The 19,516-nt window shown below is 55.0% G+C and overlaps 1 protein-coding gene across 2 annotated transcripts in view; it reads right to left on the reverse strand.

The window, feature by feature from the left end:
- Window positions 1-18,703, reverse strand: part of Doc2b (double C2 domain beta) — a 30,161-nt gene extending 11,458 nt beyond the window's left edge. The window contains exons 1-6 of one of the 2 annotated variants that reach the window (XM_090350479.1): window positions 18,177-18,703; window positions 9,994-10,073; window positions 6,644-6,718; window positions 5,580-5,689; window positions 5,338-5,464; window positions 529-686 (exon numbers count right to left, since the gene is read on the reverse strand). In XM_090350479.1, the coding sequence (XP_090206605.1) occupies window positions 529-686; window positions 5,338-5,464; window positions 5,580-5,689; window positions 6,644-6,718; window positions 9,994-10,073; window positions 18,177-18,549 (923 nt within the window). In that variant the 5' untranslated portion in view covers window positions 18,550-18,703. Of the gene's footprint in view, window positions 1-528; window positions 687-5,262; window positions 5,465-5,579; window positions 5,690-6,643; window positions 6,719-9,993; window positions 10,074-18,176 lie in introns of both variants that reach the window. The other variant, XM_090350478.1, reaches the window with a different exon arrangement.
- Window positions 18,704-19,516: the final 813 nt, after the last annotated feature.

Consider the following 19,516-nt stretch of genomic DNA (forward strand, 5'->3'; position numbering starts at 1 on the left):
CTTCCAGAGAGTCTCTGTGGAGTCTGAGCCCGCCCTCTCCATTTGTGAGGCATCCTGCACTAGAAGTGGGGTTCCAGGACTCCCACTGTTCCTCACCTCAACCACATCTGTGCCTCCAGGCTCGAGCAGTCTCCCCTGGCCAGGCGAGAAGCTTGCGCTCAGGTACAAGCCCCGATGTCAAGTTTTTCCTCAGTGCCCTCATCACATACAGGCTGAGCGCCTGGGGGCTCCCCTACCTCGTCTCCCAGCCTCTTGCCCTCCCCTGGCATGGCCACCACCTCCTCCTGTCCCCTCTGGTGTACAGGTGACTCTGCACCCCAGGCTCCCAGGGAAGACCCACCCTCGGTGACCCTGGGGAAAGCACTCAGTGCCTATGAGCCTCAGTTTCCCCACCTGTGAAATCAGGCTGGTCACGCTCAACCCTCCCTGTCCCTTCTTGAGGTGTCAAAGGAAGCAACTCTGGCCCCCTGGGGCAGGGAGGAGAGGGGAGGGGAGGGGGTTCAGGCACAGGCCAGGCCGCACACTCACGTTTTCACGTAGGGGTCTGAGTAGCCATTGGCGTCCATGGCAGCCAGGTGCGCGCACCGCAGGATGCCCACCAGCAGGCCCTGCTTCTGTGAGCTGTACTTGAGGGAGATGAGGATTCGGCCCCGCTCCTCCAGGGACTTGTCTTCTGTTTTGTCCACCTGTTGGGCGAGACAGTCACTCGGCTGTCTTGGCCGGCTCCCATTGCTTTTCTAGGGCGGACACCTGGGCTGCAGAGCGGGCCTCGTCAGGGCCCCGTGTTCACCCGTCTAGTTGTCTCCCCTCAGGCTTTCCTGTCACCTTTTCCTTCCTGAGGGACTGTGACCCTCCCAGCTCCTGACGCCCATGGCCTGTGCCCAGCGCCATGGCCCCGCGTGTCTCAGCTCATACACCAGCAAATACAGATCTACAGGCCAAAGCAGGCTCGGTGCCGGCTCGTCATGGGGTGAGGGCTAAAAGTAGCTTTTTATTTTTCCCCTTCTTGAATCATTTTTTTTTAAAGGTGAAGTCTGTGTGTAGTGGCATAATCTGCAATCCTAGCGATGTGGGAGGCAGGTTGAGTTTGTATGACTGCAGCTAGAGCTTGCACACAACTATACTTCAGAAAATAACCTAGGCTGAGCACTGGTGGCTCACACCTGCAGTCTTAAATACTCGGGAGACTGAAATAAGAGCATCATGGGTTCAAAGGCAGCCTAGGCAGAAAAGCCTTCCAGACTCCATCTCCAAAATAACCAGCAAAAAGTAGAGTTGGCTCAAATAGCCCAGCTACGCAATAATTTGAGTGAGCTCAAAGCTCTGAGTTTAGATTTCAATTCCATAAAGAAAAAAAAAGAAATGTTAGTATCCACTAATAAAATTTTATTGAAACACAGTACTGTCCTTGCATTTACATCTCCTCTGGGCTGCTTTAGCAGCAGAAATAAGTGGGTGACTAGAGGTGGTAAGGCCAGAAAAGCCTAACATTATCTACCATCTGGCCCTCTGCAGAATGCCTGAAATCCTGCTACTAAGGATGGTGAAATCTGAGGCTTGCAGTTCAAAGCCAACCTGGGCAGGAAAGTCTTTCTTTTTTTCATTGTTTGTGGGACTTGAACTCAGGGTCTAAGTGCTGTCCCTGACTTGCTTTGCTCAGGGTGAATGCTCTACCACTTGAGCCACAGCTCTACTTCTAGCTTTGTTTTGGATGGTTTAGTGGAGATAAGAGAATCATAATTTTCCTGCCCTGGCTGGCTTCCAGCTGTGATCCTCAGATCTCAGCCTTCTGAATAGAAAGGATTAAAGGCACTTCAGAGCTGGGCTGAGGGGCTGACACTGAGCTGTCTCTGCCAGAAGCTTGTTGAAACCTTCAGGTGGGAACCAGCAGTGTGACAGATGGTCCCCTTTGGGTTCAGCTTCATGCTGGGTGGGCCTCAGAGAAAGATCAAAAGGCTTGTCCAAGCTCCATGGAACATTCTAGAAGGCAAGCGTTAACTCTAGCGCCAGCGTCCCAGGGTGCCTCGTAGTGTCTTTCAGGGTCCAGCTTTGTGGGAGCTCAGAAAACAGAACTTTGCCCTTTCCAGCCTCTGTGGGGCTGAGAGCCAGGCAGTCTCTAGAGTGCCTCTGCATGCCCAGTGCCCACTGCAGGGGCTCGGCTCTAGGCCTCAGTGTGGCACCAGCCCCCACCCCAACCAACTAAACGCTTCTCCATTCCTTGTCCTCCTGAGATACTGGGCTCCTTTTGTCTACTGTCCCAGAAGCCCCTTCTTGTGTCCTCTGCCCACTCAGACATGCCCTTCTGGAGCCCATGCTATCCTGAGGGCCTCTCCTAGGATTCTGTGCTAGGTTCTTCTTGTGCCAAGGCTGCACACAATTGCTGCACCTCCATATGGTCAGTCACATGCAGAGGGGTGTGTGTGTGTGTGTGTGTATGTGCACACGCCAGTGAGCGGAGTTCAAGAACACGAGGACTGAAGGAGCCTGTGTGGCCTTCCTAAGTGGTCAGGTGTACCCATGGCCAGTGACTAACAATAAAGCAGAAAAGGTTCTTTCCATCACACAGGTGTCTGTGAGTAGAAAGAGGAGATCAGGGAGTAGATTGACCATGATGTGCAAAACCAGGCATGGTTGACTCACACTAGAATCCTAGCTACTCAGGAGGCTGAGATCTGGAGGACTGTGGTTCAAAGCTAGTCAAGGCAGAAAAATCCATGGGACTGGTATGGCCAATCCACTAGCAAAAAGCAGGACTGGAGGTGTGCTCATAATAGAGTTCCAGCCAAGGAACTGGAGGACCTGAGCGCAAATCTCTCAGACTGTACTCATCAAAAAAAAAAAAAAAAAAAAAAAAAAAAAAAAAAAAAAAAGAAAGAAAGAAAGAAAGAAAGAAAAGAAAAAAACAAGCCGGGCATGGTGGCTCAGGCCTGTAATCCTAGCTACTCAGGAGGCTGAGACCTGAGGATCACAGTTCAAAGCCACTCTGTGAGACTATCTCCATTAACCACCAGAAAACTGGATGTGGCGCTGCAGCTCAAGGGGTAGGGCGGTAGCCTTGAGCTGAAGAGCTCAGGGACAGCGCCCAGGTCCCGAGTTTAAGCCCCACAACCAACAAAACAAGCAGCACTGTGTTGTGCTTGGCAGTCTACATCCTGAGGCCATGTCCTGCAGGTCCTCCACCCAGCCTGCCGGGCTTCACCTCACTCAGGCCTCTGGAAAGGTGTTGTCCGTGTCTATGTTCTGGCAGCTCAGGGCCTGTGTTTCTCTTGGCCCTGGGCATTCATGGCCTCGCATCACCCTTCTGACCCATGTGGAAGCCAGGCATGGAGAGGGAGGTGGCAGAACAGCGTGAACTGAGAGCAGGGCTCTGGCAGGGCTCAGCTGCTGGAGCCAGCCAGGGGGCGAAATCTCTCCTGACATCATTTTCAAACAATTGCAATTTCTAGGAAAAGAATCATCTGCTGTCTCCTCCTGGCATCTCAGAGGCACTTCAAGTCTAACATGTTGCAATTGAGCTCCTGCAAGGCTGTCACTCTGGCTGCCCCTAGTTAATGGCCGCTGCGTCCCTCCAGTGGCTTAGGCCCCAGACCTGGACCTGTCCTTTGCCTCACCCGAGGCCTAGTCTGCTGGTATACCCGTCTGGAGGCAAGTCTGTCTCTGGCCTAGGAGGGGACCTTATCTCTCTCTCGCCTCTCTTCTTCTGGCCAATTTGAGTCCAAGAAGCAGAGAGCTGGGGACCTGGCTCAAGTGGTAGAGTGCTTGTCTAACATGTTCAAGCCCCAGCCAGAAAAAGCCCCACCCTTCACACAACCAAACAACAACAACCAGGTGCTGGTGGCTCACACCTACAATCCTAGCCACTCAGGAGGCTGAGGATCAGTCTGAAGGCAACAGGGCAGGAACGTCTGTGAGACTCATCTCCGACTAACCAGCAAAAAAGCAGAAGTGGACTTCGCGGAGCCGAGGCACTGGACAGGCAGGCCTACGAACGGCAGTGCGCTCTGTCTAGAGGTGGTGTTTCTGCTGATAAGGAGCAGGCTACTGGGCTGGAAAGGGAGTCATGATAGCCACAGCAAAGGCACTGGACCTTTACAATACTGGCCCCTAAAGCAACTTCAGGCATTAAGGAAGACCCTAATTTGGTTCTATCCGTCGGCAGCAAGAGGATAGTGGGCTGTGTTTGTGAAGAAGACAACTGCACCATCATCTGGTTCAGGCTGCACAAAGGGGAAACCCAGTGAAGCCCAGGCTGTGGAACTCACTATAAGCTGGTGTCACACCAGAGGGGCCACTGAACCCCATACTGTTGTTCTCAGAATGTGCTGTGAAATTTCTTCTTCCAATAAAGGCTAGCCATTGCATTGGCTCCTTCCCAAAAAAAAAAGAAAAAGAAAAAAGAAAGCCAGAAATGGAGCTATGGTTCAAGTGGTAGTGCACTAGCCTTGCTTGAAAAAGCCAAGCAATAAGTTCAAGCCTCAGTACCAGCACAAAAACAAACCAAAAATAGAGCAGGGTATTGGTGACTCATATCTGTAATCCTAGCTATGCCAGAGGCTGAGACTTGAAGATTACGATCGTGGTTCAAAGCCAGCCAGGCAGGAAAGTCCTTGAGACTCTCTTTCTTTCTTTCTTTCTTTCTTTCTTTCTTTCTTTCTTTCTTTCTTTCTTTCCTTCTTTCTTTCTTTCTTTCTTTCTTTCTTTCTTTCTTTCTTTCTTTCTTTTGCCAGTCCTGGCTTGAGCTCAGGGTCTGAGCACTGTCCTTGGGCGTTCTCAAGGCTAGAGCTCTACTACCACTTAAGCCAAAGAATCACTTCCGGCTTTTTTCTATGTATGTGGTATCGAGGAATCGAACCCAGGTCTTTGTACATGTTAGGCAAGCACTCTACCACTAGGCCAAACTCCCAGTCCTCCTTGAGACTCTTATCTCCAATTAATCATCAGATAGCTGCAAGTGGAGCTTTGCCTCAAAGAGGTAGAGCACTAGCCTTGAGCTAAAAAAGCTCAAGGACAGTGCCCAGACCCACTGCCCACAACCACACACACACACACACACACACACACACACACACACACACACATATACACACACACACACACACGCACGAAGAAACCTGGGGTTCTAGAGCACCAGCTCAGATATCAAATTTGAGTCTCAGACAACTTCCTTCATCTCTCTCCTGTCACTGCCCAGCATTCACTCCCCACCATTACCTCTGACCCCTCCTGGGATGGTCCCCTCTCCTGGCTCTGGGCTCCACTCACCCCCACGCCTCCAAAAGGAAGTCCCGAGTGCCTCCCACACCTGTGGCCGCGCACGTGGGGGCTGAGGCCGCTCACCGGCAGCTGCTTCTCCAGGCAGATGCTGAACGTCTTGGTGTGGTTGGGCTTGAGCCTCTTCAGGGGCACCCGCGTCTCTCCGATGAACTCGTTATGGCGGAACTTGTCCTCATCGCATACGGAGATCCTGGGGACAGGACAAGGCCAGTACCTCAGACACCTGGCAGGGTGGGGGTATAGGGGGCCTCCACATCCTTCCACAGCCAGTGGGGTCTGGCCTCAGGCAGGGCTGGGGCCCTCACCGCAGTGTCTTGCGGATCATGTCCTCGTCTGTGATGCCATAGTAAGTGAGGGTCTCGTTCCACGTGGGGTTCAGAGTGTTCCGCAGGGTTTTTGTTCTGAGCTTATTTGCCTGGGGAAATGAAAAATGGATTCTATTAGTCCCAAATCAGTGCAGCAGACAGAATCATGGCCCCCCAAAGTAGACAGCCTCCCATGGCAGAAGGGGCCTAAAACTGCAGATGGAATTACAGTCATCGAATGGTGGACTCTGAGCCGGAGGCGAATGGCTCACTCCTGTAATCCTGGCTACTCAAGAGGCTGAGATCTGAGCATCATGGGTTAAAGCCAGTCCTGGCAGGAAAGTCCATGAGACTCTTATCTCCAATTAACCACCAGAAAATCAGAGTGGAGATATAATTCAAAATGGCAGAGCACTAGCCTTGAGCAGAAGAGCTCAGAGACAGCACCCAGGCCCTGGGTTCAAGCCCCACAACTAACCAAAAAAAAAAAAAAGGTTGATTATCCTAGTGAGGGGTGCCTGTCACCTCATACATATGTGAAAGTAGAAGAGAGGCCAGCGAGGGGGTGTGGCCGCAGGAGCAGGTCAGGAGACGCATGTGGCTGGCTCTGAATGTGTGGGGAAGAGGCCACAAGCCAGGGAATACAGGTAACTTTTAAAAGCTGTGAAAGGAGGGAAAATGAGATTGTTTCCGGACTCCAGAAGAAATGTAATCCTGTGGACATCTTGGTTTTCAGAATAGTGAGGCCTGTCAGGCTTCTAATCCATCCACAGACTGAACAGACCAGGGAGATAACAAATGTGTTGTTTTCAGCTCGTAACTTTGTGGCAGGTTGTCACAGTGGCCACAAGGAGCCGCCCTTCCGGCTATGTGGGGAGCACTGCTTCTGCAGGAGGCAGGGGACCTTCTTTACAGCCCTTCCTCCTGGCTTCTGCCCAGGCTCTTTCTTCTGCCTGGAGAAGGTCTTGTCATCCTATGTCCTGTCCAGACTGGTATAGCCTCTCCTCCCTGTGTTTCCATCTACCTGCTGGCTCATCGTCATGGGGGAAGGGATTCCTTCTTACCTTACTGGCTCCTGGCAGCAGGTGCAGTTTGACGTAGGGGTCTGCCAACCCGTTGTGGTCCATCGGCTTCAGGCCCTAGAGCAGAGACCAGCAGAAGGTATGAGCTGGAAATCAGGGACACGCTGCAGCTAGCAGAAGATTTTGCATGTCCCTGGAGCCTCCTGGCCTGGTCGCTTCATGGCCCTCTGTATAGAAGTTCCCAGCCCCAAGGTTCTATGTGAGATGTATAAGGCTCAGTCTCCCCTCCCTGTAACACCCTGGCTCTGGGCGGTGGGGCCTCTTATTTTCCCAACTTCCGGATCATGAGAGGCCTCACGGCCTGGCTTTGGTCAGGCCCTTCTTTCCCCAGCCCCAAACCCATTTCTCCAACATGGGCTCCTGGGAGACTTCTCTCCATCCACTCCTGCACAAGCTCCTTTGGTAGCTGGGACATGTGTTCCACATCTGGGTTGAGTCTAGCTCAACCCAGCGCTTGGCTTCTCGCTGGATTTGCCCCAGTGTCAGCCAGCCAGTGTCTCCAGAGCCACAGGCTGCATGGCTGTGGAGGATTCTTCCACAAGATGGCACCCCTCTCTAATGCTGCTTCCACTCCCTGACAACTCAGGTACGCAGGGCCTGAGAGGCAAACAGGCGACACTGGCCTGCAGGAGTTTCCATCTGGAAATTCCTTTTTCTTGGGAGGTGCACAGGGCTGGGAGAGGCAGGGGTGGAGTGTGAGGGGTTCAGCCAGCAGGCCCACTGTCTGTTTCATCTTGGTATCTGGGGGCCTGGCCTCTAGGTTGGAGGGGCGCCCAGGGAGATTTCCACCTACCATTTCTTGGCTGCCAACCCAGGGCAGAGGTTGTGGGGTGGGTAGGCGGGCTGGAGCTCAGCGCTCAGCTCTGGCTCTGGCTCTTATTTTCTAGGCAAGGAGCCCTGGGCCAACCCTGCCCCACCCTTATCCAGACCTTTTGTCCTCTCTCCACAGCCTGCAGCAGAATTCAGAGGGTCCTCGGGGATCAGGTGACTGTGTGTGAGCAGGGGATGGATGAAGCCTTGTGTTTATTTCTGTAATTCCCACACATTTGCTTATTATTGTGGCTTAAACTGTTTTCGTTGCATCAAGTCTGTGATGTTCCTCGCAGGTCTCTGGGATGGACATGACGAGGCTGGGCCTGGGGATTGCATGTGATTGCCAGGCTGGCATGGCTGAGATGCCTGCTCTAGCCTTCTGACCCACACACTGCATTGGGGTCCCTGTACCCCTCCACCAGGCCAGTCCTGGGCATTCAGGTGTCTGTACACCTGGCCAGAAGCAGGAAGCACGGACAGGAGCCTACCTCGGCCCTCTGTGGGCACTGCCCTCCTGGGTCAGGGGCTATGGAAGGGGGCCTTCTCAGCTTATGTCTGCAAGAGACAAAAGTTGAAGCCAAGAGGGTACAACAGAAGAGGTGCTGGCACCAAGGGACAGAGCCCTCCCAGATCTCAGGTCCTTGATGTCTCTGGAGGGCAGAGGCTGTGGCTGGTGAGGGGCTCAGAGGCTGCTCTCTCTGTACTGTCAAAGCAAAAAGCGCCACCAGACCAAGCATAGTGGAAAGGGTTCTGACATGCTCCTGCAGCGATTGGTGGGGGATTTGGGATTGAGTTGAAATGACAAGCACTCATCTGACCTACTTAGGAGGTTGGGATCTGGGGGCTTGTGGTTCAAAGCCCGCTCTAGGTCCTGAGTACTTACGAGGGTCAGGTACTGCCTGTGCCCTCATTTTCTGCCCACAGAAGCCATACAATGAGCAAATGGAGACCAACCCTCACCCAAGGCAGGGGGGACTTCCCCTGGAAGCATCTCCCTGGAGATGCCGCCCCTGTTGGAGGCTCCGGGAAAAGCAGAGTCAGCCTTACTTCATTTTATTTATTTTTGCCAGCCCTGGGGCTTGAACTCAGGGCCTTGGCACTGCCTCCTGAGCACCTGGGATTACACGTCAGCCATCAGTGCCCGGCTAGTTTATTTGGTTTATCTGTTTTTATTTGGAGTTTGGACTGAGGCCCATTAGAATTTTTGGTCAAGGCCGGTGCTCTTCCAGCTCTTCCCGCACAGCTGCAGTTACAGAGGAGGAATTAGAAGGGGCCACTGTGGTTCGGGGGGGCTTCCTACACTGATGCCTTCAGATATGCACCCTGAGTGGACACATTAGCATAAGTATCAGAGATCTGTGCATGTACAGAGGCAGGGAAGGTAGGATGAGTGTGGGAGGGGCGGGTCTGCATGGGCAGGGAAGAGGTGGCCTGACAACTAGTCCCCAAGCCTGGACAAGCTCTGCAAAACTAGGTGAGGGGAGAAGGGAAGGGTCTGCCTGGCCCACAGCCTGACCTCTTCCTTGAGAGCTTAGGGGTCCTCAGGCGCCGTTCCTTGGAGCGGGTCTAGGCATCCCTCAAGTCATGGGAAGGGTTAGAGGCTAGAGCACGGGCTCTCACCTGACACGTTGATCCTGCCGTGGCAGTCCTGGCTTCGCTGCGGGGAGACCAGGGTGAGGTGGGCCAGGCTGCTAGTCCTCTTGGCTGTCCACACGGGAGGAGCAGGCTGGGTCTGGGCCAGGCAGCTCCATGGCAACCCCTCCCCCTGAGCACAGCTGGCCTAGGCCCTTCTACAGTCCTACTGGCCACCCAGGCCCTTACCTTTCGAGAGAACATCAACTTTGGCACCTTCCTCCCGGAGGGAGCCATGTGGGGGGGATGGAGAAACACAGATGAGAACAGGGCTGACGCTGGCTCACAGACACCCATAAGCCCAAACAAAGGCTCGCAGGGCCCTTGCTGGACTGTCAGCTTCCTCTGGTAGCCCCTGCTCCTTACAGAGCAGGTCAGTGGGGTCCAGGCCAGGAGCAGGTCAGGAGGCCTCGGTACCCTCTCCCTCCCCCGTCTTTCTACAAGCCAGACCTGGCTTTCCTATTTCCTGTCCTCCACAGCTCCTCTAGGCCCCCTCCCCAAAGTCCTGCCCGGTCTCTGCTGCTTTTGCTCCACCAAATGTACTTACTGAACAGAGATTTTGTTTTGTTTAGCCTGTACTAGGGTTTGAACTCAGGACCTGGGCACTGTCCCTTCGCTTTTTGGCTCCAGGATGGTGCTCAAGTCACATCTCTACTTGCAGCTTTTGGGTGGTTAAATGGAGTTTCACAGATATTCTTGCTTTGGAAGGGTACTTTTAGGAATAGGCATTAGAAGTAACTTAGGCAAAAAAAGAATTCCCCCCTCCATACCGCACCTCACGTAGAGACACTTCAATGCCTCAACAGAAAGGATGAGGGTGTGGATTGCCCGCTGATTTCTGGGCCATTGCTGAGGAGCCTGGAGCTGGGGGCACGGGCGGGGCCTACCTTGGCCTTGCTGATGGTGCAATGCAGGGCGTTGTTCTCCTGGTCGTAGAGCAGGCTGAAGTCCAGTGTGCCCAGGGCAGCTGTAGGCAGAGGACATGGGGCAAGTCTAGTCACATCCTGTAGGAATGCCACCATCCTGTGTGGCTTGAAGTGCCACGCCCCCTCCCCTTGAACGGCCAAGATTAAAAAGGCTTATTTGGAAAGATTTGCGCAGGACAAATATCCTTCATAATCCTTTTTGGAATATTCAAACATGCAGAATCTGCATGAAATGGAAGCAGCGTTAATAAAGCTGATCCCACAGCAACCACAGGTGTGTGTAGACCCAATTCCCTGGCACCTGCGCCGAAGGACACTAGCTGTCACTCACTATTTGCATGGCTGCTGGGCAAACCAAAAGGTGATTAAAAGAATGTTTTTTGATGGTTGGAATTAATTAAAGCAGCCAAAGTGTTACCATCACACCAAAGCTTAGTGAAGCCAAGGGCTCGTGGCTCATGCCTGTAATTCTAGCTACTCAGGAGGCTGAGATCTAAGGATCACAGTTCAAAGCCAGCTGGGACAGCCAACGAAACTCTTATCTCCAATTGATGTCAGGAAACTGAAAGTGGCACTGAGACTCAAAGGCATAGAGCGCTAGCCTTGAACAAAAATAGCTCAGGGACAGCTCACAGCCCCTGAGTTCAAGGCCCACAACAACGACAACAAAACGCTTAGTGAAACTATCTAGGGATGGCATTAGTGACATTAAGTTATCTGAATGATTTATGTTTTTGCCTGGCATTTTCACTTAAGGCTGTCATGCTGCCACACCTCCACTTCTGACTCTTTGCTAGTTAATTGGAGCTAAGAGTCTCAGGTTAGTCTGCTTGGACAGGCTTCAAACCACGATCCTCACACCTTAGCCTCCTCCCCAAAGAGTTCTGTGTTGAGATCAGGGAAGAACATGCAAGTCCCAGTGCCGAGGAACCCTGAGAGTTGGCTAAGGGCCCAGAGAGCCCTTCTCACTCACGTGAGCAGCATCTCCACCACTGGACACTCCCTTGCTTGTGAATGACAAACTCGGAGCAGGCATGTGTGCTCAGCGGGAGAGCACTTGTTTGTGTGTGCACGGCCCTGCATCCCAGTCCCAGCACGGCAAATATATATATATTTTTATTGTATATATAAACAATATATACTATATATATATATATACACACATACAATAAAACCATTCAATTCAGTGTAATGGCATATAGTGGATTTTTTCCCCCTCTAAATAATCAAGGAATCAATGCCCAAATGTCCTGGGTCACAGCCACCAAAAGAACACCAAGTATATGCCAACTCTTTCATCCTTACCCCCTGCACCACCCAACTGTGGAAGCTGATAATGTTCTGTCACTCTCCAGATAAGCTGATGCTCAGATGGTGTGTGTGTGTGTGTGTGTGTGTGTGTGTGTGTGTGTGCATGCACACGCACGCACATGTCTCTCAGAGCCCATGAATGGTAACCCAAATTGCTCTCCTGCTGTTACCTTAGGCCCCAAGCCTAACTGCATTGCCTGGCCTGGCCCAGTGTGGTGTCCATGCATCAGACGCCTGTCCCCTCTGTGCACGTGCTGGCCTGGGTATCAGGTCTACCTTTCCTTCACGTAGGCACTGCCACAGGAATGTATGAGAAGGTGCACGAGACCCCAGCCTAGGGCAGGCTCACCCGCTGATTCATTCATCCACTGCCTGGCTCCTTCAGGGGTCTGGGGCAGGGGGGACTGTGGTAAACCAGCTGGGTCCCATGTTGCTGCCCCCAAGTCTCTCCAAAGCAGCGGCAATTCCCAAGGGACAGGCGCAGCTATGTCTTCTGTGCCCTGGAGGCTCCCACAGGAAGGCCAGGGCAGGGGTGGGGGAGACCCCAGCACATCCCTAAATGTCTCAGAAATCCTGGTTCTGCCAACTGCTGGGCAGGTCCTAACAGTCTTGTTAGCCAAGAGCGATTGGGTCACAAGGAAGGACACCTGTATTCTGAATGAGCTGGGGCCATCAGGGGCAGCTTCCCGGAGGAGGTGAGGCTTCACCTGAGCTAGGAATGATCAGTTGTTTAATGGCACAGAGGGGCTGAGGAGGCGAGATGGCCACTGCAGCGGCTGAGGTATTGTGAGCCATCAGCGGACGATTACAGAAGCAGGTCTATTTCAGTGACATTTCTGAATAACCATGCCGGCTCCTCCGAGGCCTGCTCTGGAAGGAACCCATTCTAAACTGGATCATGCCTCCCTGTCTTTGGGGACAGAATGTGCCAGTGGTCACTTAAGGTTCTGAATAACTGGAGTCACTGAATGCCTGTGGTCATCCTGTGAGTCACACACAGAGGGTGTGAAGCAACCCCTCTTTGTGGGGGGGGTCCAGGAGCCCCCTTGTGTGAGGTCATCTTCTTTTTTTTTTTTTTTTTGTACCAGTTCTGGGGCTTGAACTCAGGGCCTGAGTGCTGTCAAAGAGCTCTTTTGTTCAAGGCTAGCACTCTACTACCTGAACCATAGTGCCAGTTCTACATTTTTAATGTGTGGTTAATTGGAGATAAGAGAATCATGGCCTTTCCCATCCAGGCTGGCTTTGAACCGTGATCTTCAGATATCAGTCTCCTGAATAGCTAGGATTATAGGTGTGAGCCAGCAGTATCTGGTGCTCGGCTAAGGTATTCTCTCTTCTGCCTCCTCCCGCCACAGCAGCAGAGTATTTGCCCCTGGAAACACAGACAATTTTCTTTCCTATTCTTTTCCTTCCAATTAGACTTCCAGGATACTTGTTAGAACTATGGCCAGACTACAAGTCAACAGTTTAGGAGTATGTGAAGCATGTCGGCTTCAGTGGGAGCTGAGTCCAACCCTTCATTGTCTGAGTCCTGGCTTCCCCTGGTGCAGTGGACAGGAGAAGCACTCGTCCTGCTTCCTGTACCCACTGACACAGCAACAGGCCCAGAACTGAGTCAGCTTGGGCAGCTGTGACACCAGTCTCGAAGACGTAGAATTTTAATTTTTTTTTTTTTTTTTTTTTTTTGTTGGTCATAGGGCTTGAACTCTGGGCTTGGGCACTGTCCCTGAGCTCTTCAGCTCAAGGCTAGTATTCTACCACTTGAATCACCGTGCCACTTCCCATTTTCTGGTGCTTAATAGGAGATAAGAGTTTCATGGACTTTTGTGTCCTGGCTGGCTTTGAACTGCCATCCTCATATCTCAGTCTCCTGAGTAGCTAGGATTACAGGTGTGAGCCACTGCGCCCTACTTTACTTTTTTTTTTTTTTTTCTTTTTTCTTTTCCAGTATTGTAGCTTGAACTCAGGGTCTGGGTGCTGTCTGTTAGCTTTTTCACCCAAGGATAATTCTCTACCACTTTAGCCACTCCAGTGCTTTGGTGGTTAGAGATGAGTGTCTCACAATCTTTTCTGTCCAGGCTGGCTTTGAACCGTAATTTTCAGATCTCAGCCTTTTGAGTAGCTAGGATTACAGGTGTGAGCCAGCGGTGTCTGGCTGAGCTGTGCGTTTTGAATGGCATCCAACCAATGTTCTGTCTCCTTCAGGTCTGTCTTGGCCACATCTTCTGACACTAACATGAACGTCAGTGGGATGCCATTTAAACTACCTTGCTTGCTGGTTGCTCCCAGGAGCAGGATTTAGTGTGGTCATGTGTGAAAGTGCACATGTCGTGCTGTCTGTCTTCCAATCCCAGAGAAAGATGAGCCAAAGAGACAGAAGGATCTTTGCCACTGCTCCTCAGAAGGCCCTGTCTACAGAGGCTTGTCGCTGCCCCACGGAAACCACATCCTTCGAAGGAGCAGCACACCCCAGTTTCCCCAGGATGGGGCCAGGGTGGGGGGAGCTGCTGCACTTCCTTAATTCCACTGGGATTTTTGGAAGACAGGCTAGTTTGAGCCAGATGCTGGTGACTTTAACGCCCATAATCTTCGCTACCCAGGAAGCTGAGATGTGAAGTTCATGGTCTAAAGCCAGTCTGGGGCAGTCAAAAAAAAAAAAAAAGCTGAAAGTGGAGGTGTGGCTCACATGCTACAGCCTTGAGTGATGAAAACCAAGCAAGGGGCTGAGGCCCTGAGCTCAAGCTCCCATATGTGGGTGGAGGAAGCTAGTTAGTTTGTAAGTGGAAATTTGGTCACGGTCTTGAGGGATGTGTGGGCAGGGGTGCGAGGATAGGGAGAGACAGAGGGAGACTATGGTTCCCTTCCATGCAGAGAAGTAGGGCTCTGAGATGGGAAGTCACCTCATCAGGGGGGCCCAGCAGAGCTGGGCAGGGCTTGTTTCTTTTCTTTCCCCCTTTAACTCATGAAACTTCTCATCTGCTACTTGTTGAATTGCTGGAGAGAGACTACAGAGCTGCTGCTGGGGAAGGGCGGGAGCCAGGCCTGCACCCTGGTCTGTGGAGTGTGATGGAGGCCTGAGGGGAGGCCTGCCTTCGTGAGCGCTGGGATCCGCCACCTTGCCCCTGGAGCCACTCACATCGTGGGCCCTTGATGAAAGTTTTCATCTTTGGAAACATAATGAAGGTTGGTCACTAATCGGCTTTTGAGAGCTGTCACCCCCTTGTCGATAATGACAGAGCTTTAATGGGCTAATTCAGAGAAAATCAAGCTCCAGGCCCTCTAAGGCTGAACATCCCGCAGCTGGGCCAGGGGAGGCCAACAGCCTCACTGTGACTGGTCTGCACCTGAACTCCCTGGGGAGTAGGAACTCAGTATGAAACTGAGGGATACCCTGGGGGTGAGGGATGGGATTCTGTTTCCTGCCTTAGAGGAATACATCTCTTTATTTCCTTGCTTTAAATTGTGCAAAAGTTCTTCCCCTCCCAGATTCCATTCAACTTCCTTGGCGTGGCATTCTAGACCTTTTGTGATAGGGCCACTCACTCAGGCCTGGACCGCATCACCCAGCTCTTCTCCTTGCTTTAGTCCCCTGCTCCACGTGCCTCTGCCAGCTATTTCCGGTACTTTGGTGCCCTATGCTTATAGCAGTCTCCTTTCCTCTCCTCTCATAGTGCCAGCCTGCTCTCCAAGTCCACACGGCCTCAGAGCAGGAGCCCTTTCTGGGGGGCAAGCCAGAGCTTCCTTGATGAGCCCCTAAGGTCAGAGGTTGTGTCTCTCACAAGTCCTGATACACAGTGGTGGTGTAATGCTGAGTATATAAAAATGTGATGCTACGTCTGTGACTCAGCCCCATGGAAATTTGGAACTCAGAGGAAGGGAAATTGTATCCAGTGGGAGCTGGGGTCTCCCCCAGCCATGCGGAGCCTTTGGGCCACACTCAGCAAAGGACCCCTCTACTTCCGTACCCCCCCTCCCCAATCCCTTCAATAAACATCCCTCCTGCTCTTGCCCAGGGTAAGGCACCCAGGGGCAGCTTGAAGCTGGGCAATGCGGCACAATTCTGGCCAATGAGACAAAAGGGCAGCTCTTTGGGTCCTTCTGAGAGGTTTCCTTGCTCTTAACCTCGACACCGGCATCCTTAAGGAAATCTAGGCTCTTACTGTGATGTCTGGGGTCACTGGACAGCAAGGGTCCTGTTGGGGTGATGGGAATTAACAGCATGGCAGGACTGTGGTTTTCTCCCTGTCCATACATGCTTGGGAATAAGACATCTCCAATTTTCAGCCTAAGAGTCAAAGAGCTGGCCAAGTGGGAAGAGACGCAGGTGGTGAGGGGCTGCTGTGGCAACACAGCCTGCACTCTGCACAGGGTCTCTACTGCCCCCTTGTTTAAGCCATTTGGAATTGGCTTTTCATTACTTGCACACCACAGCACCCCAGCCACCACCCCTGAGAGGAGCAGGGCTGGTGGGGGCTGTGTGCAGCGTGGGGTGGGGGCATGGGCCTTTCTAGAGGGTTCAGATAGCAGTGAGCTTGAGACAGCTGGAAAGGAGGTCTGGGCTGGGCCTTCTCCCTGTGCTCTGCCTTCTCCCCATAATCCACCCTGTGGGAGATGGGCTTGGGACCTGGGAGTTCTGGGTGTGTGCTTTGGGGTGACTCACAAAGGGCTTCAAAGGGGAGGAAAAAGCTGCACAAACAGCACTTCCTACTCTGCGTAGACAACACAGCCACCGCCCTAATTTCTTTTTGTCAGAAGAGATAATCCAATAATTAGGGCAGCAAATAGCATAACCCTGGCTAAAGCCGTAACAAACCATCTGGCTTGAATCATTTAGGCTTATTCTAGGTATCTGGTTGTCAGAATTCAGCCAGATGCAGAACCTGTTATCCCCAAGATTTCTGTGCCCCCTGGCCACGGATGGAAATCCACGCCTAGGGTGGGTGCACCTTTGAAGGAGGACGGCCTGGCTCGTCCACACACCTGCTTCTCTAGCCCCAAAACTTACGGCCTTCTTTTTGTTTCTAAGAGTGTTTTTAGCCTGTCCTAATGATACGGGTGTGGCCAGCTCCACACTTCAAGCTGGCAAAGGTGTTCCCTGAACAGCCTCGTAATTGAGTACCCGTGTGAGTGTGCCAGGCAGAACTCCTGTGTGCGCTGAGCCTGGGATGGGGCGTGCTGTGTGATTGACAGCTAAGATGATGGAGGGGGACGAAGCTGCTGGTTTGAGCTCTGGGCTTTCTGGTTCTCTACATCTGTGGGTTGAGGGACAACCAAAAGCAATGACAGTATGTCTCCCCTCTTGGCCTAGGCCTGCTGTGGCACCTGGAGGGTGGCCGGGGGCTTGGGTGGATGTCTTGCCCTTCTGTTCACCTCTTTGGTGCAGGAGCCAAGATGCTAGAAACAGAAACAACTTCCTATCCCTTCTCCTGGGTGGCTCTCAGTCTAGGGCAGCCAGAGGGCTGACTTGAGTCCCAGTTAGGGTTTCCCCGGAGGCCAGTGAGCTAGGGAAGAGCCTTGTTCAAGGTGCCAGAAGCTGGGCAGGGGAGCAGCCCTCCAGGCAATAAGCTCTCTGAACCCAGTTTCTCCAAGCCAGCAAGAAGGGGAGGGGCAGGCCAGCTCCCCAGCCCTCGTGGCCAGCGGCAGGACCTCAGCATGCGTGGGCTGCAGGGCTGTGGTCCAGGCCTGAGAAAGTGCACAACAAGCAATGTTCCCCAAAGCAGCCAGCTCGGACCCACCACGCTGTGGATTCTGGGGTGGGGCAATGAGGGGTCTGCACCCCAGGTGGCACTGTGAGCTCCACTTTCAGCTTCGGGAAGCATACCGTGGAGCTCCAGGGTCCAGCTCAGAGGCCTTGAGTGAGCGCCCAGGCCAGGCGCGGCCAGTGTGGCCCTGGGGTGGCTGGGGTAGAAAGGTCCACGCCTCCCTGCCACCACTGGCCCATTTGGCCGTGGTTTCCCAGATCTAAGCGTCGAGGCTGGGGCCTCGGCTGAGTTGAGCTTTCCATGCGGTGATCCCTCCGCGTCCCCGTGCAAGACGACTTGGCACAGCCTGTGGAGTCTTTGGGCCTCAGTTTCCCTGACGATCAGGTGATGGGTGCGAGGAAGGCACCCTCAGGGTCTGTAGGAAACGCCAGGGGCTCCTGCCAGCCTGGCCTCATTCTACCCGGGGAACCCTGGCACTCGGGCTCTCACGGACTGGGGCTCAGTCCCGGGAGGAAGGGGTGCGGCCCGGGAGGGGGGGGGGGGGCTCGTGCCCAGGAACGCTGGCGTAACAGGTGGGTGAAGGTCGGCGGCCCGGGCTAGCGCCACCGCAATGGGGTCCAACAGCGCGGGTGGAAGAACCGCCAAGGTTTTTCCAAAGGACAAGCGGCTCCGCGGTCCTCCTGGCGCTCGGCCCACGCTAGTAAAGCCGCGGCGCCGTGCGGGCCTCCGGGCCCACCGGGCAGGCAGGCGGGCCCCAGCCCCGGCCCTCCCCGGAGCGCCCCATCCCTCGCCGCGGGGCCGCCCTGGGCCGCCTCACCTGCGGGAGAGACTGCGCGGCGGGCAGCAACTGGTGTCTCCCCGGGCGCAGCTCCGCCCTTCCCGGGAACAAAAGCCGCCGCCCGCGCCGGGGCTCGGGGCGCGCGGGCCGAGAGGGGTCGCGGCGCGGGCACCAGGGCGCCTGGGCCTGGAAATGGGACACCCTCCCCGGGGGGCGCCCCCAAACTTCCCAGGGCTCGCGTCCGGGTCGGGGGCGGTGTCGGGCGGGTGTGCGGGGCGGGCCGGGGAGCGCGGGGCCGAGGGGGCGCGCGAGGCGGGGGGCGGGGGCGCGGAGCCGGCGCCTGGGAAACTTACTGCAGTCGTCCGATTCGTAGCCGTCGGCGTCGGGCTCCTCCTCGGGCGGCTTGGCGGGTGGCCGCACGGGGCTGGGGCCGGGGCTGGGGCCGGGGCTGGCGCCGTAGGCTCCGAAGAGCTGGTCCACATCCTCGTCGTCGTCGCGGGCGCCGTCGGAGGGACTGCGGCGGCCCGCGCTGGCCGCGGCGGGGGCCGCGGGGGCGTCCGGGGGCGCCGGGGCGCGGGGCCCGGCGTCCGGGGGCAGGCCCCGCGGGAAGCGGGGGAAGTAGTCGGAGATCTGCTTGATGGGCCGGATGGGGCCGGGGCACACGTCGATGGCCATATGCTCCTGGATGCTGATGGTCGCCTTCTCCCCGCGCCTCCGGAGGGTCATGCAGGCAGCGCCGCCCTGCGCGGGCGCGACCCCGGCCCAGCGCCACCCCGGCCCCCGGGGAGAGGGGCGGCTCAGCAGGCCCGGCGGGGCGCGGCGGGGGCTGCGGGCATCACCGGCGCGGCCCCCCGGACGGCCCTGTGGCGGCTGCTGCCCGCTCGGCGGCGGCCGGGGAGTGAGTGCCCGCGGCCGGTAGGCAGGGGGCGGGCCCAGCCCGCGTCACCCGGCAGCAACCAAGCAGCGCGAGTGTGCGGGCTGCGCGCGCGGGCGGGCGCCGAGCCGAGCCGAGCCGAGCGCCGCCACTCTCGCACTCTCACCCGCACCGCGCGCGCGCGCCCGGGCCGCGCCGTCCCGCGCAGGACCCGCGGGGAGCGGCCCCGGCCGGGACCCGCACGCAGTCCCTCTCCCAGCGCCTGCAGAAGTCCACAGACACGGCACGCACCCGCGAGCGGACGCGGGCACAGACACTTAGTGCGAGTGTCTGCCCGTGCCAGGCTGAAGACCCACACGGCAGACACACACGCATGCAGAGTTGGAGGACGCTGTGGCACACACTCCTTCCAACACACACACACACACACACACACACACACACACACGTGTAAGATCTCACCCACACATGGGTCAAGGACACAGTCCTCCATGCACCCAGGCACAGATAACAGAAACCCCTGGGTAGAAGAAGCCATTGGGGTACCCAGGCCTGGCATTCGTTCTAGGAGTCATGGCCACACTCCTAAGAGTGTGGGAACAAGCCACACACGTACACAACTAGCAGGACGTGTGCCCTCTCAGCTAACCCAGGACACTCCTGGCCCTGCCTGTGTCCACTTCCTCATGTCACATACAAAGGTGAGCACTGTCACATGAGTCAACCCCTCAAACCATATGTGAAGAACCCACTGGGACAGGACCAGGGCCTCAGGTCAGGAGGGGGCAGTAAAGGCCCTTGGGGTGTATTGGTGAGGGG

This window comes from Megascapheus bottae, chromosome 17 (assembly GCF_031878675.1).
Source record: "Megascapheus bottae isolate mThoBot1 chromosome 17, mThoBot2.hap1, whole genome shotgun sequence".
In the NCBI taxonomy this organism is placed as follows: domain Eukaryota; kingdom Metazoa; phylum Chordata; class Mammalia; order Rodentia; family Geomyidae; genus Megascapheus; species Megascapheus bottae.